Source organism: Rhodnius prolixus, unplaced genomic scaffold (assembly GCF_049639745.1).
Source record: "Rhodnius prolixus isolate KJV_2025 unplaced genomic scaffold, Rpr scaffold_7, whole genome shotgun sequence".
NCBI lineage: Eukaryota > Metazoa > Arthropoda > Insecta > Hemiptera > Reduviidae > Rhodnius > Rhodnius prolixus.
This window is the reverse complement of record NW_027411582.1, coordinates 701,232-723,465: the sequence shown is the minus strand read 5'-3', so window position 1 is coordinate 723,465 and position 22,234 is coordinate 701,232. Positions and strand designations below refer to the sequence as shown.

General features: G+C 33.0%; 3 protein-coding genes across 10 annotated transcripts; 1 reads left to right on the top strand and 2 right to left on the bottom strand.

Annotated features, from left to right (window-relative positions):
• Window positions 1-3,760: 3,760 nt before the first annotated feature.
• On the bottom strand, window positions 3,761-7,918 carry Mlc2 (myosin regulatory light chain 2). The gene is made up of 5 exons (XM_074113236.1): window positions 7,760-7,918; window positions 6,340-6,549; window positions 6,057-6,237; window positions 5,030-5,102; window positions 3,761-4,162 (listed from the first exon to the last, which is right to left on the bottom strand). The coding sequence occupies exons 1-5, from the start codon at window positions 7,760-7,762 to the stop codon at window positions 4,015-4,017; spliced, it is 615 nt and encodes a 204-aa protein (XP_073969337.1). The 5' UTR covers window positions 7,763-7,918; the 3' UTR covers window positions 3,761-4,014.
• A 3,264-nt stretch (window positions 7,919-11,182) lies between these two features.
• On the bottom strand, window positions 11,183-16,517 carry Rae1 (ribonucleic acid export 1). The gene is made up of 9 exons (XM_074113230.1): window positions 16,363-16,517; window positions 16,105-16,287; window positions 15,938-16,030; window positions 15,687-15,860; window positions 15,405-15,476; window positions 14,904-15,057; window positions 14,274-14,404; window positions 12,814-13,008; window positions 11,183-11,746 (listed from the first exon to the last, which is right to left on the bottom strand). Exons 2-9 carry the CDS (start codon window positions 16,285-16,287, stop codon window positions 11,660-11,662), a joined length of 1,089 nt encoding a protein of 362 aa, XP_073969331.1. The 5' UTR covers window positions 16,363-16,517; the 3' UTR covers window positions 11,183-11,659.
• On the top strand, window positions 11,743-21,932 carry dare (NADPH:adrenodoxin oxidoreductase, mitochondrial). 8 transcript variants are annotated; one of them, XM_074113222.1, is made up of 11 exons: window positions 11,743-11,953; window positions 12,134-12,305; window positions 13,765-13,938; window positions 16,820-16,950; window positions 17,016-17,234; window positions 17,315-17,530; window positions 18,573-18,765; window positions 19,564-19,739; window positions 20,208-20,343; window positions 20,424-20,597; window positions 21,740-21,932. In XM_074113222.1, exons 4-11 carry the CDS (start codon window positions 16,834-16,836, stop codon window positions 21,874-21,876), a joined length of 1,368 nt encoding a protein of 455 aa, XP_073969323.1. In that variant the 5' UTR covers window positions 11,743-11,953; window positions 12,134-12,305; window positions 13,765-13,938; window positions 16,820-16,833; the 3' UTR covers window positions 21,877-21,932. The 8 variants fall into 8 exon arrangements, with proteins under 8 accessions (XP_073969323.1, XP_073969324.1, XP_073969326.1 ...); XM_074113223.1 differs by lacking the exon at window positions 13,765-13,938; XM_074113225.1 differs by lacking the exons at window positions 12,134-12,305; window positions 13,765-13,938.
• Window positions 21,933-22,234: the final 302 nt, after the last annotated feature.

The following is a 22,234-nucleotide window of genomic DNA, read 5'->3' as shown; positions in this document are numbered from 1 at the left end:
TTCGAATGCTCTCTTCAGCTTTCTTGTTTTACCTCTACACAACTATTTCGTGAGCTTCATCCAAACATGCTAATCTCGAACTTTCAGTTGTTAATCGACCAACTAGTCTTCTTTCTCTTTAAAGATACAGTCGAACCTCGCTTAACGAGCATAATTCGTTCCAGAACCTTACTCGTGAAGCGAAATACTCGTTAAGCGAAACAATTTTTTTCATTTAAATTAAAATAAAAGGGGATAATTGGTTCCATGCAAAAAAAATATTGATAAAATGTTTTTTTATAACATTTATTTCGAAAAAATTATATACATATGTACATATGATGTAATATAATATAAATTACATATATTAATTGAGATAAATATGTACATTCATAATTAATCCTTTTTAATTATAAATTTGTCCAATGTTCCTTGTTTCTGCCGTCGCTTCAAAATGTCTTCAAAATGTGACACAGCATTATCATTAAATAAATTTATAGATCGCATAGCCACAGCCTTATTCGGGTGATAGTTTTCTACGTGTGTTGCAACAGTTTACCATGCTTTCAACATTTCTCTTATTGCGCTGGAAGATTGTTGTTCCTCTGATATTTTCTCCTCTTTGTCTAATAAATTCTCTTCCACCAATTCTTGTTGTGAAATGTGTTGCAACTCAACAAGTTCCTCTGTGGATAGCTCTTGACTATGATCTGCTACAAGCTCATCAATATCATCTTTATCAACTGTCAATCCCATATCCGTGGCCAAAGACACAATTTCATTATCTAGAGATTCCACAGGTTCGGATTCAATCGCCTCAAAACCAGATTCGACGAGGGTTTCAGGCCAGAGCTTCTTCCATGCAGAAATTAGAGTTTTTTTGGTAACCCCGTCCCACGCCTTGTCGATTATCTTGAGGGATGTAACAATATGGAAGTGGTATTTCCAAAATTCTCGCAGAGTAAGGTTTGTCTCTTCAGTCACCTCAAAACAATGTTCGAAGAGACCTTTAGTGTACAGTTTCTTAAAGTTGGAAATTACTTGTTGATCCATAGGCTGAAGTAACGGTGTAGTATTAGGAGGCAGATATTGAATTTTGATAAATTGAAATTCGTCAAGAAGATCATTTTGTAGACTTGGAGGATGAGCGGGAACATTGTCCAGTACAAGCAACGCATGGAGCGGCAGATTCATCTCCAATAAATATTTTTTCACAGAAGGACCAAACACTTCATTTATCCATTCAACAAAAATGTCACGTGTCACCCAAGCCTTGTTATTGGCTTTCCACAATACATTTAGTTTGTTCTTGTGGATGTTGCATTTCTTAAAGGCTCGTGGAGTTTCCGAATGATACACCAGCAATGGTTTAATTTTCAAGTCACCGCTTGCATTAGCACAAAACAGCAACATGAGGCGATCTTTCATGGGCTTGTGGCCGGGTAATGCTTTTTCTTCTTCTGTTATGTAGGTTCGCTTGGGCATTTTCTTCCAAAAGAGACCTGTCTCGTCACAGTTAAAAATTTGTTGTGGCAAGTAACCCTCGGAAATCAAAAGTTTTTTGAAGTCGCTGACGTAGTTCTCAGCTGCCTTCTTATCGGAACTTGCTGCTTCACCGTGCCTCATAACGCTGTGAATGCCGGTTCTTTTTTTGAATTTACTGTATCAGTGCATTAGATACGTGGAGAATATGAAACGCATATGCGTAAACAGGAATGACTAATCGAAGAATGCGCAGTTTTCGATAAGTCAGCGAAATGTCATTAGAAAACTATCGTTATGCGAAACATCGCTCGCTATAAGAATCAATTTGTTTTACTCGTTATGCGAATTACTCGTTAAGCGAGGTGCTCGTTATGCGAGGTTCCACTGTACCTCGAATGTCGAATGCAATTTTTTCTGGCTATTTTTTTCTAGGATATGAAAGTAAAGCGATACTATTTCAAACTTCAAAAAGAAAAAGAGCAGTTTTTAATTATGGTCTTAGTCTGTCGAGAATGTGCCGATCAAATTTCAAGAAATATCCTTAGAATAAAACTGTATTTCTCATTATTTTTATTTATTAACAATTGTATGATTTAAATACAAGAATTCCCATTGCATAAAAGTTAACCTGGTTACCATTAATGGCATATACGCAGTGGCCATTCATTAATGGCTGATACTCCAGTGTTGAGTTCACTTGCCAGGGATATCCATGGAACACTTCCTTTTCAATCTCCTCGCTGGGTAGAGTACGTTTGCTAGGAGACAATTGGCTTGTGCTAATGTTTCGGGAATCTTACTTTATTTTGTGTTGATAGTATTATTGACAAAAGCAATGTTAAAGTAGGCGTGCTGTGTAAGGTTTGAAATGTAGTAGTAACATGCGTAAGTAATGTGTTACAGTCGGAACGGTTTAGACTGAAAGGTCTGTTGAGGTTGGATGGTTTGACATCTCTCCAACTTCTAAATAGGCAAATTATGGTTTTGTAAATTAGTATCATGTTTATAGAGTTTCAGTATTTTATCTCATAGGAAGCGTCTTAGTCGTCGAAATCTGTAGCTTAAGGCTTGTCTTTTAAGACTAGTAAGAGTTAAAATCCTTATTATGGACATCTATGTTTTTACTAAGTAGAGGACTTCATACTAATCTCCAAATCATAAGAGTATACTAAATTAATACTTATCTATCTAAATTGAATTCAATTGTAATAATAATAATGACAAATCTAACAGTTTAATTAGAATGCTTAAATATCGCACCTCAACGTACCAAATAAGAAAAAAGATACAAAGGGGATATTCGGATTATCGTAGAAAATGACCATCTCAGAAGCAAAATGAGCGATAAATAATTAGTATACAAACTACATTTTTCATAAAGGTAGTATAAAATCAGGAGCAAATTTTCTGTCTGTTAACATTCCACTTGTATCAGTCACTGATGTCCATCAAATACGACAGCAGTTTCTACTCAGGCATATATCAAATTTCACTTTGATACAATGCCATAATTAATTTTATTAATAAATTAATAATTGGCTAGGGTTTAGAGGTTTGATGAATTGTAGATTCGAGGCCAATTAGTACGGAAAACAGATATCCGGATTCTGGACAGCTCTAGGATGAGCTGACAGGTGAGATCCCCATAATTGGCCCTTTGTTCCAAACACTAACGATAATATAAATTAATTCTGTTAAAGTCAAGGATATACTATTTCCATCTTCAATATCATTCATTTTGCCTTTATATTTTCTGAAAAATATTTGAATGTTAAAACTAGAAAGTTCCACCAACTGGACTATCATCTGCCTAAAAAAGAAAGAAATTTTGTACATTATTCTTTACAAATTAACCATTATTCTTTATCAATTAAAAGTACTAACATTTTAACACCTAATTTCTCGTGCGATAAAGATAAAAGAGTTTTTATACCTATTTTAAGACTTATACAATGGACGAATAATCATAAATTTGATCGTAAATATGGAATGAGATCGAGTCATGATAACGGACCACATCTGGTTTTGAAAGAAAGTATCTGCAGATAACTGAGGACTCTCCATTTTTTGTATATGTGTGTCTCCATTTCAGGCACTTTATTTAGATTAATAAAATTTTGCTCAAAGTAAGGCGATTTAAATAATATTGGATCTTAATATCAACAATATCAGATGTTAGTAAACTGCCTGAAAATAAACTGCAGTAATAGTATTTTAAGTTGCTGAAATATCCTCTACGAAATAACATTTAGTGGGAGTTATTTAAAATAATAATAATTTAAAAAAAACATGAAAATAACAAAGTAAACCAAAGGTTGTTCTCTTTATTGTTTATAATCAGACTCTCTCGTTATTCATTCTTAAATGATATTAACTTAAATTATTTAATAAATTAACAATATATTTAACACTAACTTAAACTTTCTCAAAACTTGCTTTAGAAAAAAAAAAAAAAAAAAAAACTTTTAATGTTTCTCTCTGTTTGGGCATTTTCTTGCATGAAAAATACAGCCGAAGATTTTTCTTAAATGCTTGCATTTTTCGTGCGTTTTATTCATCTTCAGCGCCACCGATAAGCATCTGGATCAGGGCTTCGGTGTCAATCATTCCTTGGTTGTCAATGTCCATGGCGTCAAAGGCGTCGTTCACTTCTTTCTTGGTGAACTTGTCGCCCCAGGTGAGCAGAGCGTGCTTCAGACTGTAATTCAAATAAATTTGTTTGAAGCAAGTTTCACTCAGTAATATTGAAACATTCTCAAGTGAATTTTTCACACGAAATTTACTCATCTATGTAGCTTGCACTAAAAAGATCCTGCTTTAGAAGAACCTTAATAATCAGTTTTTGCTGAAACTTCGCAACAAAAGTTGTATGCCTACATACTTTTTTGTTTTCGGTAGATTGATATTTTTAATTTTGGCATTTTGCTCTCGCAAACAAAAACGGATGTTGGAATGAAATGAAACGCACTTCAGAGGAGAGCTTACTTCAAATAAAAGCCTTCACTTATGTTGTAGTGAGTGCCATGTTAGAAGAAAATCATTGAATTCGTGTTCGTAAAAAGTCGTTAAGTGCTAAAAACTTGGCAAAGAGGCAGTTCCGGGTGACCAAGCTTCTTCAAACTTTGAAGTTTGGTTACATTTTAATACCCAATTTTATTACACAAGTGACAAGATCATAAATTAGGTACTCAAGAGAAAAAGCAAGTTCTCATCTCCCCAATGAACGCGCTTTAAGGATGCTTTCCCGGTATGTTTCGAAAAAAAGTTATAAATCTTCCAGCATGCAATTAGTGCATCAAGTTTAAAGACACTCACTGGAGCCTTTTCCTCAAACGACTGAAAAACTCTTTCAGCAATGTGCCAACTAAACCAAATATAAAAATTTGAACTTTCTGCGATTTTCCAACATGTAAAACATTTTTTCATAAACATTAGTATTGAAAAGTGTATTTCAATTTACAAATAAAGGTCTTAATTCTTCGAGAAGGTATCAGATAGTAACACTTTCATTCAATCTAGGAAAAAAATCAACATTCATAATGATTAAGTTTAAAAAGAAACTTACTCTTCACCATTAATAAGTCCTTCTTTGTCAAAGGCCTTGAAAGCTGTTCTGATGACATCATCTGGGTCGGAACCTAATTTTTTAAAAAATAAAGTTTTCGTTAGTTTCATTCCGTTTTCAACAATGTTTACAATTCAATTTTTTCGAATTTTGGAATATTTATTTTAAAAAATAGTTTGGAATAATTATTTATACATGTTAACAAAAATGAAATGGCCTAGACTATAGGCCCTAGACAAAGGAAGAATGTCACGCAAGCTGATCTGTTTGTAAAAACCACTGAACCACAAAACGGATATTTTTTAAAATTAAAATTAAATTCGAAAAACTGCCAATTGCAACCTTCCTTTTCGTTCTCCTGCAATGACTGCTGTTATTGTAAGCAATTAAAACTTAAGACCAGAGAATGTCTAATCTAAATTATTGATTTGGAGTACTTTTGCCGCAACTACGTTATGGTTTGCTTTGCGTTCGTTTCTTTTACATCAGATCAGCTTCCTCACAGAAGTTAAAATCATTAAAAAAAACTCAACCTAACACAGAGTTTAAGGACGATTGGCATAGATCATTCAATCGGAACGTCATTAAAAATAGAATACAAACCAGAAACAAAAAGAAACGTTTGTTGAAACTATAAAAGTGATTTATTTTTTTAAATATAAGAGGGGGTTGTAACAAATCCCATAAAAGTTGGTAAGATTTTCACAATTATAATGGGGTCAGCGGTCAAATAAAATAAACATCAATTAGAAGGGCTCTCTGGATTTCCAGCTTTAGAACAGCCAAATTCAGAGAGTGAGGACGGCCTAGCTTAAAAACACATCCATTCCTTCTTCCCGAAATACGAGTATATACACTAAGTAAGCGAATACGTGATGCCGCAAGTCAGGCATGACTCTGTACTTCCTCAATCACACTCTAAGAGAAAGTAATAATTTTTGTTTTCAACTTTTTTTATAACAAAAAGTACATCGTTATTTTCTGATTTGTGTGTAATAATTATCATATTATTGTAGGAATATTTCACCTCCAGACATCCTTTGGGCGAAAAGCGTTAACAGCTGGGTGAAGTTAACTGGACCAGGAGCTTCGCCCAACATGTCGTCAAGTTCCTTATCAGTTACCAACTTGCCAACTTGGTCCCAGGTCGCTCTAAGATCTTCCTTTCCTAGGATACCATCTTTATCTTTATCCATGAGCGAAAATCCCTATATAGAAGGACATTATGTGTAATTTTAACATGTTTTTACAAAATAAAAACATTTACTATGATTAATAAAATGAAAATTTTTGTAAAGCAGAATACTGACTTCCTTAAATTCGGCCACTTGAAATTCTGTGAACATGGAGAAGACGGAGGAGCCGGATCTCTTGGCTTTCTTGCTACTCTTGGAGGAGGGTCGCTTGGCGGGGGCGGCGGCCGGGGCAGGCTCAGGTTCGGGAGCCGGAGCTGGAGCTGCTGCCGGCGCTTCCTCCTTCTCTTCTTTTACCTTCTTCTTCTTCTTCTTTTCCTTATCCGCCTGTTTACACAACACAACAAGCTTTAGTTAGCAGTGCACACAATATAGATCTTGAATTTACTTCTGGCACTACTTAAACAAAGTTGAAATTATCACAGTTTTAGCGAATAAATGTTTGTATTTCGAAAGCTGAATGATTTCCTTACAATTTAGTTCTTGAAAGTAACAATCGCATTTCCTTTGCGTCCATTCTCTCTACATTTACTGATATGTTGTGATAATATAAAGCTACTAGACAATATTACGTTAACTTACTATTTAAAATTACAAACAAAATGGCCATATGAAGTGTGTAGAGTGGCAACAAAGATAATCTAAAGGTTAAAAAAAACACAAACAATTGTTTTTGTTATATCCTATTAAAAATAAGAAAAATTTTTATTTGTAATCCACTAATGTGTTATAAAAACACTCTAAGCATTTAAAATAATAATCTGAAAAAATTGGCAGCTTAATTGAAAATAAGGAATTACATCTTTCGACATTGGCATATCTTATTTAATATAGAGTAACATTTGTTGCAACATTGCTATATTTAAATTCATATCATGGTTTTATATTCTAGTCAATAGTATCAAATGTCAAAGCTTAAGTTATTTTAAGAGATTTACTAAAGAAAAAAAAAAAAAACTTTCAAACAAAAAACTAGTATAAATATTTGTATAATATATGTATGTTTTTCAATCTGAAATAAATACTACTCAGAAAATAGGACAAGGCAGACAGTCGATCCATGGGTTTAATTTAATAATAGCTCAAGAACCAAAAGTGGTCACTAGTAGGGAAGTTGGCTTAATGCCATAATTTCATGCTACGCCCTGACTCAGTAGTCAGATATTTAACGTAAAGTTAGTGTCAAGGAAGACTTTACAAAAGACATTATACTGTTAACAAGAGGAACTTGTAATGTTCTAAGTATGAACTGTTAAAATAAGACAAGTATGGTAACGTGTAATGGAAAACAATCGAAGTAAAAATCCACCTAAATTCCTCTTAAAATTTATTTTTAAATAATAATAGTAATAATTAACAACAACACAATAAAATTAATGTGTAATTTCAAATCAATGTTTAAATCAAAAACTTTGCAATCCATCCAAAATCGATTTAAACCCAGCAATTAAATGAACTAAGAGCATATCGATTTATTGAAAAAATTAAAAACAAGAATTATACATTTTCACAGAGATCATATCAATTAATTACTTACCATGGTTAATGCTATTTAGGAGAGTTGCTGACTAGATGTGAACTGAGCCCCGACTGACCAAACCAACCTCCTAACTTTAGTGTTTTGTTCTTATCCCCACAATCTGTGGAGGGGGGAGCCGCGATCAGGAGATGGCTCCTTCACAAATCTAAATTTAACTATGGTTCCTGAAGGACTACTCCCCTCCAAGTCCTTATATAGAGTGTTACCTAGATAATGTAGCTCCAAATAAAAAAATCTCGGCTATTTAACAAAAGGTTCTTAAATTTAGTGCACTGGCTTTTTTATTGTCCCAATTCCATTAGCTATTGCACTAATTTGGAAATGAATCATCTGGAAAACCAGCAAAAAGGTTTTGCCTGTTTTTTCCAAAGTAAAAACTTACTTTTCTAAAAAATGCATTCAATTTTTCTTTTCTTTAATTTTTAGGAAATAAAAATTACGCAATAATTGCTACAGAAAAATGAGGCTTGCTATTTAAAAGTTCCAATAGTAACTTAAGTAATCGCGTCTCATTCCTCCAAAAAAGCAGTTGCCAATTAGTTCAGCTAAATAATAATAATATTCCGCCGAAGATCCTTCTTTGAAGTTTGTCTCATAAAGGCTCACTTGGATTGAAAATCCGGTGACCAAGGAAACCAATCTAGGCTTCCAATTTCTTGATCTTGCAAGAAGTTTCTTTTTTCGCTTTAAAAGTCTCGCCGAGTGCGCAAACAGTTCATCTAATCTAAAAGAACAATATTTTTTTTTTAAAAGAAAGTTTTTATGTCCCTTTCTCAAATCGATTTTCGAATTACCACCTCCAAGTTAGTTCCTCTTACATTTATTGATTAATTATCAGAGTTGGATTAAGAAAGCGAAAAATTGAGGAAAAGTCACGGCCTTCTAAGGTCTTGTAGTATTTTAGTAAAAAATGATTTCTTTATCTACGCATCCAAATTTACGAATTCTCATATGTTATCACAACATATCAGTAAATGTGGAGTGAGAATGGACGCAAAGCATCTGCGTGTCCACATACGCATCCAATGCATTTTTTCTAAAACTTTTAACAACGAATATAGGAAAGAAAAATTATTGCCAATTTCAGTATTTTTTGTTTACCATCTCTTTCTAAAATCCTATTTTACTAGATTATGTTTTAACCGGAAATATCCGTTTTGAGGTCTCCATCCGATCTGTATGCGTGTTCTGTCCTCTTTATGTAGCAAAGCAAAATATCACAGATAGTTAAGGTTACACATTTGGAATCATTACCAACCAAGCAACGCGCCGCGCTAATATGTTTTTCTACAATTCATTGACTTCTTTTATTTTATTTTTTATATTTTGTGTATATCGGCTCCAAAGATTTTTAAGTTAACTCCGTTATACTCATTGTGCAATTATAAACCTAGAAGTTTCTCAGAAAAATACTTACAAGTACTTTTGGAAGAGAGATGGGTTTCTTTAGCGTATTGAGAAATTTCAATAGAAGTATTAATAAAAATTAAATCAGCTAATAAAATTGAAAATTTGAAGAAATTAGGTTGGGAGGAAGTAACCCACCCATTAATGTATAATTTGTTTTGTTTTTGCGATTTTCTCACTTTTCTTTACTGTATAATATTCTTTTTGAAATCTAATATAATCTATAAATAATTATTAGGTTTCGCCTCTAATTATATCAGCTATATGATGATACACTTCGATCGTCTAAACATTGTCCACAATGTTCAATGTTTTCATCTATGATTGCAGTTTTGGTGCTTCTTTTACTGGATCACCTTAAAGAAAAGTACGACGTAATTTCAGTCACTCATTTCTTCGGGTTTGAAAATGAAGAAGGAGGTTCCAACATAAGCGTTCACCAATTGTGAATGAATTTCCGTCTCTATAAATCGACTGAAACAAAAATTTGTACGACTTTTTGATATCCTCAGTTTCTCCATTCAACGAAATATATGAACACGCAGAGGAAAGAAAAAAACGCGAATCATTTGCCAACTATGTTAAACCAAAACATTTCTTCAATAATTATGCACCTCTTAGTAGATCCGCCCCCCCCCCCTAGAAATAATAAGAGTTTTGAACACAATAGTGTTCAAGTCAGTAAATTGATTGGAAATAAATTTCTAATAACAGATGTCTAATACTGGTAAAATAATCACAGGATCATTTGTCCCCATTACAGAAGGATATTTCTAAAATAGCACAGTGCGGTCACTATAACTTGTCTTGTTATCGATGTATTTAAATCTAGCTTACGGCTACAACTAGAATTTTATGTAAGGAATACATTTGTATTTTATTCAAGTCTATACATCAAGCCTAAATCATATATTTGCTCATACACAAGTTGGGAAAAATTGATGACATTGCTATCAATATATGGCATGAAATGAGGATTGCTTTAATCGAATAATCATGCACATCCTCCTGTCTTCAAAAATGCCATGCAATAAAATGTATTTAATTGGTGAGTGTCGTAGGTGCAAAGAAATTAAAATTCCAAAATTCTAGACACTAACCTAAAATTAGAAAACCAGGACGGGACCTATGGCCCCACAGTACCGAAGCCACAAGAGTCTTAATGTACCTTGACTTATTGTCACAAACCTAACTATTCTAAAGTTTATTTATTTATTTTAATATTTTCAAATTTAGAAATATACCCTAGCATTGGTATATTCACTGCTTTATGTTTTTCTTCTTTAAGTTTTATTTGGCACGCCCAGGACAAGTCACTCTTAGCGAATATAGTTTTCAAATTTTAGCAAAAAAAATCTAATTTTCTAGAAATTTTTTCAAATAGAAGCGTAGAGCTGGCAGCCCTGTTTCAATAAATTATTGAAGCCTATTCCAACTAAATTTCGAAAACTCCCAAACCTGTTCAGATTTCCGGCAACTTTTCTACAATCTTGAAGTTAATACTTGTATGTGTAATAAAATTCTACCTTTGAGAAACCATTGTTAGGTGGTAAGCACCCTTATTAAAGTATTTTAAATTTATTCTAAACAACTTGTAAATGGATTACAAAGGATGAGGCACGACTGCTTTTTCCTCCAAAGCTATGGACTTTCTTCTTTGTTTGTTTTTTTTTTTAATTTATTTTTGAAACCTCCTTAGAACGAACCATTTCAGGTTTAACCGAAAAATCATTACCTAGGTTCTTTTTTACTTTTATTCTCTTAGAAGAGCTAAAAGAATAGACTGATGGTTCTGGAAAGAACTAGCCAGTTGGCCAAGTTTGGGGCGAAGACTGCAATGAAGATTTAAATACCATCTTCTAATGCACGAAATAATATATCACATATTTTTTGAACAGTCCTGTTTACGTGAAATTATTAAATTTTGTAAAATTATTAAATGCTAGTTGAAGATGAAGAAATTGAAAATAAAAATAATAATTGTTAGGGGAAATTTAAAGGAAAACATAATGATGGAATGTTTTAAATCAAAAATATATTTAAAAAAGTAAGTAAAGAAAACATATGTACTTTTCTAAAGATATAGTATTGGCTGTAAAAGTTGAGCTGTGCTGTCAGGAGCTCTAAATACAAGAATCTACATAGTCTGGCAACGAGAGACCAAGTGAATCTGTGTTGGCAGCTAAGAATAGAGGCAAGGTCTCTGACTGAATAAATGTTATTCAGCTATTATAAATCGCTTTTTTTTATTTTATTTTTTAAATAACAACACTTGATTAATAATATTTCAGTTAAATTCAAAGTTAAAAAATAAAGTAATGATTATAAAAAAAATTAAAAATAAAAAAACTTCAATATCTTGTAGTACAATTTGATAATAATTATTTGATAATTATTATTAGTGTCAATATACAAATACAAAGTGGAATGAAACAAAAATACTAACATATTTACAAAAAAATCATCTGTTAAGATTTTCCTTTATATTTTTTACGTTGTACCTCTGGGTTTCAATTCTTCAAAGCAGTTTCTCAAAAATATATAATTTTTCTTCATTGGATTGTAAAATTCATGTCCCTAAAAATGAATAAACAAAATTTATAATATTTAAAAAATTATTTAAATATGTATTAGATATTAGGACCATACACAGAAATTTTTTCCCATCAAAGCATTATTTTCTGCAGACTAAATGACCAAGATGTTGGACTGAAGCACTGGATTTTCTGACTAAGGCGGTTAATGGACACCTGTCCTCTATTGTGATCTCAAGTTAATACATCAGTAAGGTTTTTTGTTTTTGTTTTATTTGTATGTTTGTTTATTTATGATCGTTATTTTTAAAAAATAAATATAATGTGAAAAACTCGCATGACATTGTTGCCATAATATATTGGCTTTTTCCTACTCAGTCGCCTCTAGCACGTCAATAAGCAAATAAGTTTTCCTATTTTTTGGTGGCAGCAAGTGAAGTGAAACAACGTGAATGGATGTCAAAATCTCTGCATCAAATTGATGAATCTATCTCTGAAAATGGATGAAATTCCATAACTGGCCGAGAAATAAGAAAAACTTGAGTGTTAATTAAATCTTCAACGATATTACACAGTTCTTCGGTTCCAACACATTTCCAAATGTAAGTTATGGATTTACGCGTAAATAGTTTAAACAAAGTTTAAAGAAAATCTTAGGAACTATTTCCGGACAAGTATCTTGATGTTGTACTTCCGGTGTAAAACACTTATTTCTGGTAGAAACATAAAATCAAAAAGAGTTGGCAAGAAAGCAATGCTGTTCTCTAATCAGCTGCAGACTGAAGAGGGAATGGCTTAATAAATCGAAATCGATGCGACTTTTAAGACCAATTAGAGCTCCCTTAACTGTTTATCATAGAGTGTAGGCATCTAAAAGTGTGAAGTATGTTTGTTTGAGTGATGAGTTTTGTAAATTTGCCAATTGGTTGATAAAACCAAATAGTTATGCACATAATAAGCTATCTCTGCAGGCTCTTTATTTATCAGTGTTACTATTAAGAGTTGTTGATATTTTTAAGGCTAGCGTCTCCGCAGGGACGCAACATTCTCTAGTTGCTAATTTCCCCTAGGGCTTACCAGCTCTTAAGAGTGAGGGTAAAAAAAACTTACCTTGGACCAATCATAACTGACAGCATATGCGAAAATATGGCCATTATGTGAGAAAGCACATCTTGTTATCGGTTGTTCCATCACTTCAGAAGGTTTAAGTTTAGTCCTGGCATCTTTGTCCCAGAAACTGAAAGTACCGTCCGATCCCACCGTGGCTAGTGTGCCGTAGATTGGATGGAAGGCTATGTCGTTCACCTTAAAATACAACCAATATTACTCAAATGCAATGCAAATACGTTGAACAAGTTGAGGCTTACTTTTTCCCAATGCTTGCAAATTACAAATCGTAAAAACAAGGTTTCATCTACTTTAGTTAAACTCTTCTATAGTTTTGAAATACATCAATAAATAGCTAATCTTGATTATTTTGCAACCTCCAAATAACAAAAGATGCTAGCGTTCTAACTACACACAACTGTAAAAAGAAGTATCAATAAAGTTACTTATTGAGATAGTGACCCGCACGCCATGCTGCATAAAGATTTTTTTAAAACCCAAACAAAAAGTCATTTTTCAAACAGTAAAATTTCATCGTCCTAGAAATTTAAAAGAAAATTTTTCAAATAGATGTTAATTATATTTTTTTGATTAATAATTTACATTAACTAAATGGCCAATACTTTAAAATAAATCAAGGAATCTTCTTAAAGCAAAAATCAGCTCTCTCATCATCAACGCATTAACGCCTACTTATATTTCTACAAAATGGAACTCTAAATAAATAGGCAGCTTATTATTGGACCTTCCTTAAAATAAAGAAAATGCCTTTACTGGACAAAATATATGTATATTTTGCAATTTGAAAAAAATTAAGCGAAAAGTAGATTTTATTAGTATAGTAAAGTTATGGTAATTTAAGTACTTGGCTTTTCATTTTCAAACTAAACACTGATAATAAAACCAAATAAAATTATATTTTTACTCAAACAATCAAATGGGGTATCTGCATAGATTCCAGCCACAATTTAATAAAAACCAAACTGTTACTGAAGAAACATATTCAATCAAAATGAACAGACTTTTTGTTTCTGACCCTAAACTTTGTTTTGAGCTGGCAGTCGCTCAATAAGAGGTATTTAGAAGTTTGCAAGTTGCCCCATTGGTCGGCTCAAAGAAGACAAAGAGGTTAATAACGTAAAATTAATTATTAATATTTATAATAACATGGCTTTATTCAAGCCGATCATTGTTTTAAATATATAATTATATATGTATATACAGTCGATATTTGTTTTTATCCGGCAATATTGAGCAAACTGCTATCATTTCATCAATACTTCGCTTCAATATTATTGTCATTATCCCAGAATACAGACTATAACATTGCCAAATTCGTACGTTACCACTAGGTCTTCCCGACCTTGATTTGTATTTCTTTTGTTCTTTTCATGCGCACTTTACGCCTAACTACCGATCTAAGCAAAAAACTTAATAAAACTGATTTTTCATAATAATCTAACCGCATAAATATCTTGATAACCTCCTGCAGCACCATTTGTTCTATGGCATTTGAATGTGAAGTTCTCTTTAGGATTTGATGGAGTAACATACTGTATGGCCACACGGCCTTCTACACTCCCAAGAGCGAATCCTGTAAAATATACCTGTTGTTACTATTAACAATCTGAACTGGTTTGTGAAAATGATAATTTTTGTGTTTAGACGTTTTTCATTTTATATAAAAAAATTATAAATTAAAAAAGAAGTAAAAAAGCCCAATACGGTTACTAGGAGCTCCTCGACCTCGAATAGTTAAGAGGTTAGAGCTGGCTGTTAGGAAACTTAGATGGATAACACCCTAATAAGAATGTCAAATTTAAAACCAGTGCCAACTTAGTATTTAATACGTTGGAAGACCCTATTTTGAATTTTTTTCTCCCAACATAACCGAAAAACACTAGACTTCAAATATCTGACTTCAAATTCAAACCCCTTAGTCAACAATACCATAATGTACACTTGACATAAAAGATGGAGGAATTTGAGTGGTTAAGTTAAAATGAAAAATAGCCTAAAAAGATGTCTAATTTGCTATATTTTGGGGAGAGTCTTTCAAAACAACTTCCAAATTATGTAGTGTAATATCAAACCTGTTGGCTGCTTCTTTTTATCTTTAAAAATGGCTACACATCTGTGTTGATACTTCAATGGAGAATCCACTCTTTTAAATTCTTGCGGCCTACCTTCCAGCTGATAAATGATAAGTCCACGACCAGCAGTTCCAACCACAGCCATAGGATAATCCTAAACAAAAATTCAAATTTTGTAATTTTGTGTTTGAAAACTTCCTTGTAAGGACGTATTCAACGATCAGCGGGCGTCCCTGCACATTTTTCGTTCCCCCTTCAATAACTCATCAAACAAGGCAAATTTGAGGTAAAGTTGCAACAATAAAAAAAATTAAATAAAATTTTGGGTATCTCGTTCATAGCAATTCAAGTACTATGTTAAAATTATCAAGCTGATTGGTACATTTTTTTTTTTTAACCACAAACTTTGCCAACATCTGTGCTAGGCGACGAGGTTGGACTACCTAATATATGGGAGCCTTACTGACATTTGTTTGTTGTAAATCAAATACGCCTACTTACAACATCTGCGCAATAACATCTTTCTGGTAGTGTAATTGTCATCATTGGTTGAGAAGATCTCAAATCCCAAAACTGTTAACATATAAAGTAACATTTAGTCAATAAATATGTGTTAAAAACTTGAAACTTTTTACTGATTCATTTAACTTCAATGTTTAAGTATATAAATTTTAAATAATTAATATTATTAATAATTACAATAATTACTGTAAACAATTGATTACTTAAAAATTAAGTAAGCGTAAACAATTAATTTTGAGTTTGCTATTCGTCTGTCTATACCTTTAGCGTTTTATCCCAAGATCCTGTCATCAGACATGTATAATTTGGACTTTTAATCCAGTGGCAAGTTTTGACAGGAGCATCATGCGCTGCTACTTGCACTGTCTGGTTACTGGTGAGATCCCAACATTTCACCTGTTTGTCACACGATGCCATCATCACCTTAGTTCCATCCTGAAACAAAAACAAATTTTCGAGATTATTACAAATACAAGAATTACATTTCTGTTTCTAAGAGTGTCTTTTCTTACGTCACTCCAACAAACATCAAGTACTGGTCCTTGCATGGTTTGCATTGATTTAGGGATTGTCTTGCCGGATTGTTCAACTTCCCAACATCTTACCTACAAATAATTAATACAATTGGTATATAAAAACTTTTTTTTTTGTATTTTATGCTTTTTTGCTTTGGACTTACATTATTGTCCCAAGACCCAGCTATTAGGAAATTTTGCAAAACGGTGGGTGGGCTAAAAGCAAGGGAAGATACAGAATCATCCGGTGGTGATGTCACTTCATAATCCTTCATTGGATTCGCACTTGTAGAAGTTACTGTGGACCCAAAGTTCGCAGTAGTATTCAGACCTCCTTGGCTAAACATCTGAAAATGATTGAAAAATTAGTGTTTACAATTCTTCTTCTGATTTCAAGACTTCTGTATTTCTTTTGAACTTACTCTGGTAATAAAATTAATTTTATTTTTAAATATTTACAAGGATCATGAATTGAAAGATAGAAAAAAAAGTAAAAGTACTCAGAAGGCAATCGAATTGTTCCGAGCAGTTAAACAGTAAACACTTAAGTGAAGACTAAACAGCTCCACCTGTTCTGGAGGGATAGGTTCTACTTCTACACTGTTACAGTCACATAACTTAGTAGGGTAATCAACTAATTTAGCGCGTTTTTTAAAAATAAGTCTTTATGCAAATGAATTATTAAAGTCTTGCTGCATTTAAAAAAAAATGGAAAATTAATTATTAAGGAATTGTACAACTTAATAGCTCTGAAGTAATATATTTTTAGTGTTCTAAACGATCCAATGTGATAGATGGTAAAGATCTTAATCTGTGGCAGTATTAGGTTCTATTGTACATGAACTTTTGATAACAGTACTCTTATGTAAACTTTTTTAGATAATAGGAGCAAGATGTTTAAATCCATTTTAATCCGTGGTCTTTGTAGCCTGCCTAATTTTTCACCAAAACAAGTTTGCATTATTGGAGGAGGACCGGCTGGATTTTACTTTGCGCAGCACATATTAAAGGCAAGTTAACAAAAAAAACTCTAACCATAACAAAAACTGAATATTTAGTAAGTTTAAAATTTCAGGAAGTTCCAAATGTTCAGGTGGATATGTACGAAAAATTACCAGTCCCTTTTGGACTTGTCAGATATGGAGTCGCTCCAGATCATCCTGAAGTAAAAAATGTAATTAGTACGTTTACAAAGACTGCATCTCATCCCAATTTCCAATTTGTAGGAAATGTTACGATGGGAAAAGATATACCTTTCACCGAATTTTGTAATTCATATCATGCAGTAGTTTTGGTAAGATGTGACAATTTTGTATGTACCTGTCTAAAGATAATGGTTAAATGACTAAAATCCGATATTTATTTAATTTTTAGGCATATGGATGCAGCGAAGATTGTGAATTAGGTATTAAAGGTGAGAAATTAAATAATTTAATATCAGCAAGGTGCTTTGTTGGCTGGTATAATGGACTTCCTGATAATAAGAATTTAGAAGTTGACCTCTCCTCAGACAGTGTATCAATCCTTGGTCAAGGTAACGTGGCTATGGATGTAGCCAGAATACTTCTTACACCAGTTGACGTTCTAAAGGTGTTTATTAGTACGTTTATGTTTATATTTAGTAGTACATCGTCTAGTATTTAAATTTTATTTATAATTCAATTTGTTTAATAATGGTAGCTTTCTTAGTTAAAAAAGGATGTTTTCAGTCTAGAAATAACGGTTAGCCATTACCGTAAGGAGATCAAAATTTTGAAACTGAAACATTGGTATTTCCTTATTTGGATTTTGTCAGTTTGACTGTTTTGATGACTGCTGCAGATACTACGTTGTATCTCTAATTTAAACGAACTGCTAACATCTAGATAGATTAAGGACCGTTTGTTATAAATATATATTTTTTTCCCCGTAAATTCCAGATTAGCCAAACCCAATGGGTTAAACAGATAGTATAAAAAATCTGATTTAGTAATTAATGAATAAAAAAAATGCTGAAAAATAACTTATTTTTATTACATATAATAGAGATTAACAATTTAAAATACTATTAATTTACCAACTGGCAGGTAACCCAATACTAATTTAATATAAAATATTTTAACTGTTTAAGCCTTCATTCTTCGATCTGATTTCACTTCCAAAACTGTTATTTCTTTTGGTAATAGTAACAAAAAATTTATACACGACAGCTTTCTGCATGTCTTTTAAAATGTGTTTATTTAAGTCTCCTTTTTGTGCAGATTTTTTTTTTTTTTTTAAGCTCCTAAACTTCCGTTAATGAACAAGTAATTCCAGCCATCTTCGCATTAGGATAGCTAGATGATATATAGTTCATATATTGAGGTATCAGACACAGAAGGCTTTGCTCACTGACGGTTTAGGTATTAAAGAAAAATAATTCTAATTGAAGCGCACAGACTACTAAAGTATATTTTCTGCAACATACTTTAAAATATTATGAATTCTTTCTTTAAATAAATTGACCTACACAACCAATTCTGGTTAATTCCGAAGCTCACTCTCAGATATTGACTATAGAACGCAGTCTTTGAACCTGAAGTCTTTTAAACACCTTTCATCCTGTCAGCGCAATCGATTTTGTATTTTATTTACACACAAACTACTGTTGCAGAAAACTGATATTAGCGCACATGCTCTGGACACACTTAGTTCAAGCAACATTAGAAATGCTTATCTGGTGGGCCGTAGAGGACCGCTGCAAGTGGCCTTTACTACAAAGGAATTTCGTGAGATGACGAAACTTCCTGGTGTAAGAACAGAGTTCAGATCTGAACAGTTGAAGGATATACAACAATATGTGGCCGGTTAGTACTGTCTGAATTACTTTTTACAAGATTGAGTAGTGTAGGAATATCCCTCGTGATAGTAGGGTAGTGTCTTCTTCCAACTATCTCTTGGGCCCTTTGAATGTCCATTTCCTTGAATTAGTATCTGGAGGAAAATTTGATCATATGTTGTTTTAAATAACAACTTTTGTTGTAGTTGTAAGTTAAAAATTCTTCAGATTCCTAATTTCAGAAACATTTTATTTTTACTACCATTATTCTTAAAATATTGTTCTAAAATAGTGCTAAAAAGATGTACTTCTTGTTCAAATATTATCTCTTAAGGCTTTTCTAGTGGGAGACGCGTAAACCAGTTATTGTTTATGCGTTTCTTTTTTAATAGTTTAAAATTTATCTGATGACGCTCTTCAAAACTAATTTTCGAATATTCGTGAATATTACGTTCATTCATAAACAGATTAATAAGAGCTATTTTCATCTTCTATTTTTGTCATTTTTTTTTCTTTTTTTATCGGTACTATACTTGACTTCGTAAAAGAAATAAAGCGATTCTGTTTCTGAGATCTAGTAGCAATTCTGTAAGGTCTAGAGATAATTCTGTAAGGTAAGATCTAGAGTACTAGAGAGGTCATTAGCGGCTCCGGGGCTCGCTTATTCTCGATGCACTCGCGCACAAGCAGAAAAACAGACGTTAATCCAAGACACTTAATGTAGCCTTTTTGGAGCTTCTTGTTAGTAACGAATTTTGATTGATTGACTATTTATGTTATAGTCAAATATTGGCCCAGTTTTAACTAACAAACCGTTTACTTTCAGAATTACCACGCGCTAGAAAGCGATTGACTGAACTTATTCTCAAAACGCAAAGCACGGAACAAGTTGGAGACAAAATGTTTCAACCATTGTTCTACAGAAAACCTGTTGCAATCCTAGGGAATGCTTCCGTTTCAGGTGTAAAATTCAGCATAAATAAGATAGTTAACCATAAAGAGGTATTTATACATCAAAAAGTTTGAAAAATGTTTAATTTTTTTTATAATTTAGAGAGACCCCCATTTGTCTTCTGCTTCCTTAAAGATGAGGGAAAAATTAATTTAAATGTTGACTCCTTGCATTTCTCGTTTCAGAATATCAGAGCATCCCCAAATCAGTGATAATTTCGTTTAAAAGATGGAGACTCCAACTTTTTGTATTTTTGTTTAAAGAAGGAATATCTGAGCCTCTAAGAGAGTATTCTCTTGATAAAGACTGTTTCGTAAGTTGGAGTTTCCATTTGAAGCGCCAAATTAGAGGACCCATCTGTAATCAGCACATATGTGCAACTTTTTTTAATTTACGCAAAAACACAATTACGGGTTGCCATTTATTCCAACTAAAAGGATAAAGAATGCAAATGAAGTTTGTACATCTGTAAGAACATCTTGAATAAAAAAGTTTAATCCTGTGCATTTTTTTGAAAGGGCACTGTGGTCAGTACGGACAAATTTGAAGAAATCTTATGCGGGCTTGTACTTAGAAGTATAGGATACAAAGGCATTTGTCCAGATAGTAATGTACCGTTCGATGAAAAAACTGGCAGAATAAAGGACTGCCCAGGTTTGGCTACTTTCTTACTTTGTTTACTTCATTATTTCTCTTCGTAAAAGAATCCGTGAGTTATCTGCATGATATTTCAGGCGTTTACAGTACTGGTTGGATCAACTCAGGGCCTGTTGGAGTGATACTCTCCACTATGAATAATGCGTACAAACAAGCGGCTATTCTTACCCAAGACATCGCATCCAATAGACTGGACACGAGCATTACAAAATCTGGTTACACTCAGATTAAGGCATTATTAAATAAGAAAGGTTTAAATAATAAATTACACTATTATAGTACTACATATTAACTTCTGTTTAGGCTCCTTTTCCTGACAGATGGCCACCGCATTTGATTCAACTTCAGAAGGGCTTTGAAGGAATGTGACCTCAATGCCCTTGCGATGTCAGATGTAACCGTGAAGGTGGTCTTCCTCTGTCAAGCAAAATCTACCACCACCAATTTGACTCTAAGCTACAGAATTCGGACAGCCTTTAACCAATAGCTTTACGGCACCAGGTTAACATTTGCTGCGGACTCAATATTTAAGAAACTGATTTCACCTCTTATAGGAATACATAAAATTATGAAAGTTCAGATCTAGATGCACTGCCCTTAGATTTTCTCTTCCGAGTCTGTAGCGAGACGAGCCAGCCCGGAGACTGGTAATGCACTAAAAAAAGGTGGGTGTTACCTGAAGAGGTCGTTGCGGAGAGAGGTGCATTGGTTAGCAGGGAGTGGTTATGTGGTTATCTCTGGACCGCGTGCAGTACCTGAAGCTTCATGGTGTTTTTTGGTAATTCAACTAAGTGTTGAAGGATTAATGTACGCACTTGGTACTTTCTTTTACTTTTAATATAGGGAATTCTTCTTCAGAAAATTTAAGGAGGGGAGAATTAGTGGGCTGGAAATAGTGAGTATATTCGTACTGCCACGGTCTCACCGCTCTTTCCAGAAATTTTATATAGAACTTGATGAGTTATTTCATTACCGTGGGACGCTGTTGGTTGAGAGGCCTTGGCACCAGTGGGAGGTACTATTCGTCGCAGAATACCCCACGTTGCAAAAAAAAATCTTGCTAAGTCAGTTTTGGAGAAATTCCAATTATTTGTGTTTAAACTCCGGGAATAATTGTAATTGCAACTCAGTTTTTTTAAAAAAAAGTAAAGGAATGCCAACGGGACTTAATGTCCAGTTGCAAAGAGGATGTGGTGCACAAGGACGGAAGCATATACCTATTGGGGCCCCTTTCCACTAAACCAACCTCCTCGCCTCCTACTGAGTTGTAATATTCCCCTTGAAATTTCTACCCAATCCAAGGTATTCTCCGTTAAAATAACTCCTAGATTTTTTTATATTTCATTTAATCTCATTTATTTATTTTATAATGTCACTTTAATTCTTGTTGCAGGTTTAGTTACTGTAAGTTTTGATGGATGGAAGAAAATTGATCGAGTAGAAGTAGAGAGAGGAAAAGCTGTAGGAAAACCCAGAGAGAAAATTGTTTCTATCCAAGAGATGTTGAAAATAGGTGGACAGACACCATGACACGTTAGTAACCAAAGTCGGTACACCAACTTCCACTTTTCTTGGACCAAGAAATTCCACAAAAAGATCTTTTTAAGAATACTCTGGGGTTAGAATATTTTTAGATTTTTTAAATATTGTTATGTTTGAACGTAGTTTTATAAAAAACAATTTTATACTTATTGAACGAATTTGTATTTTTTTCGTTATCAAAGCTAACAAAAATTAAGTCATCTAAAAAGAATGTCACAAAAGAATTATCTGGTGTATACATTCGCTTCGTTATTTTTAAAAGCAGCATTATGAATTTTGGCAACTGAATTTTTGATTTGTTCAAATCAAAGAAAGGTTTTATCCTAAAAAAATCAATGAAAAAATG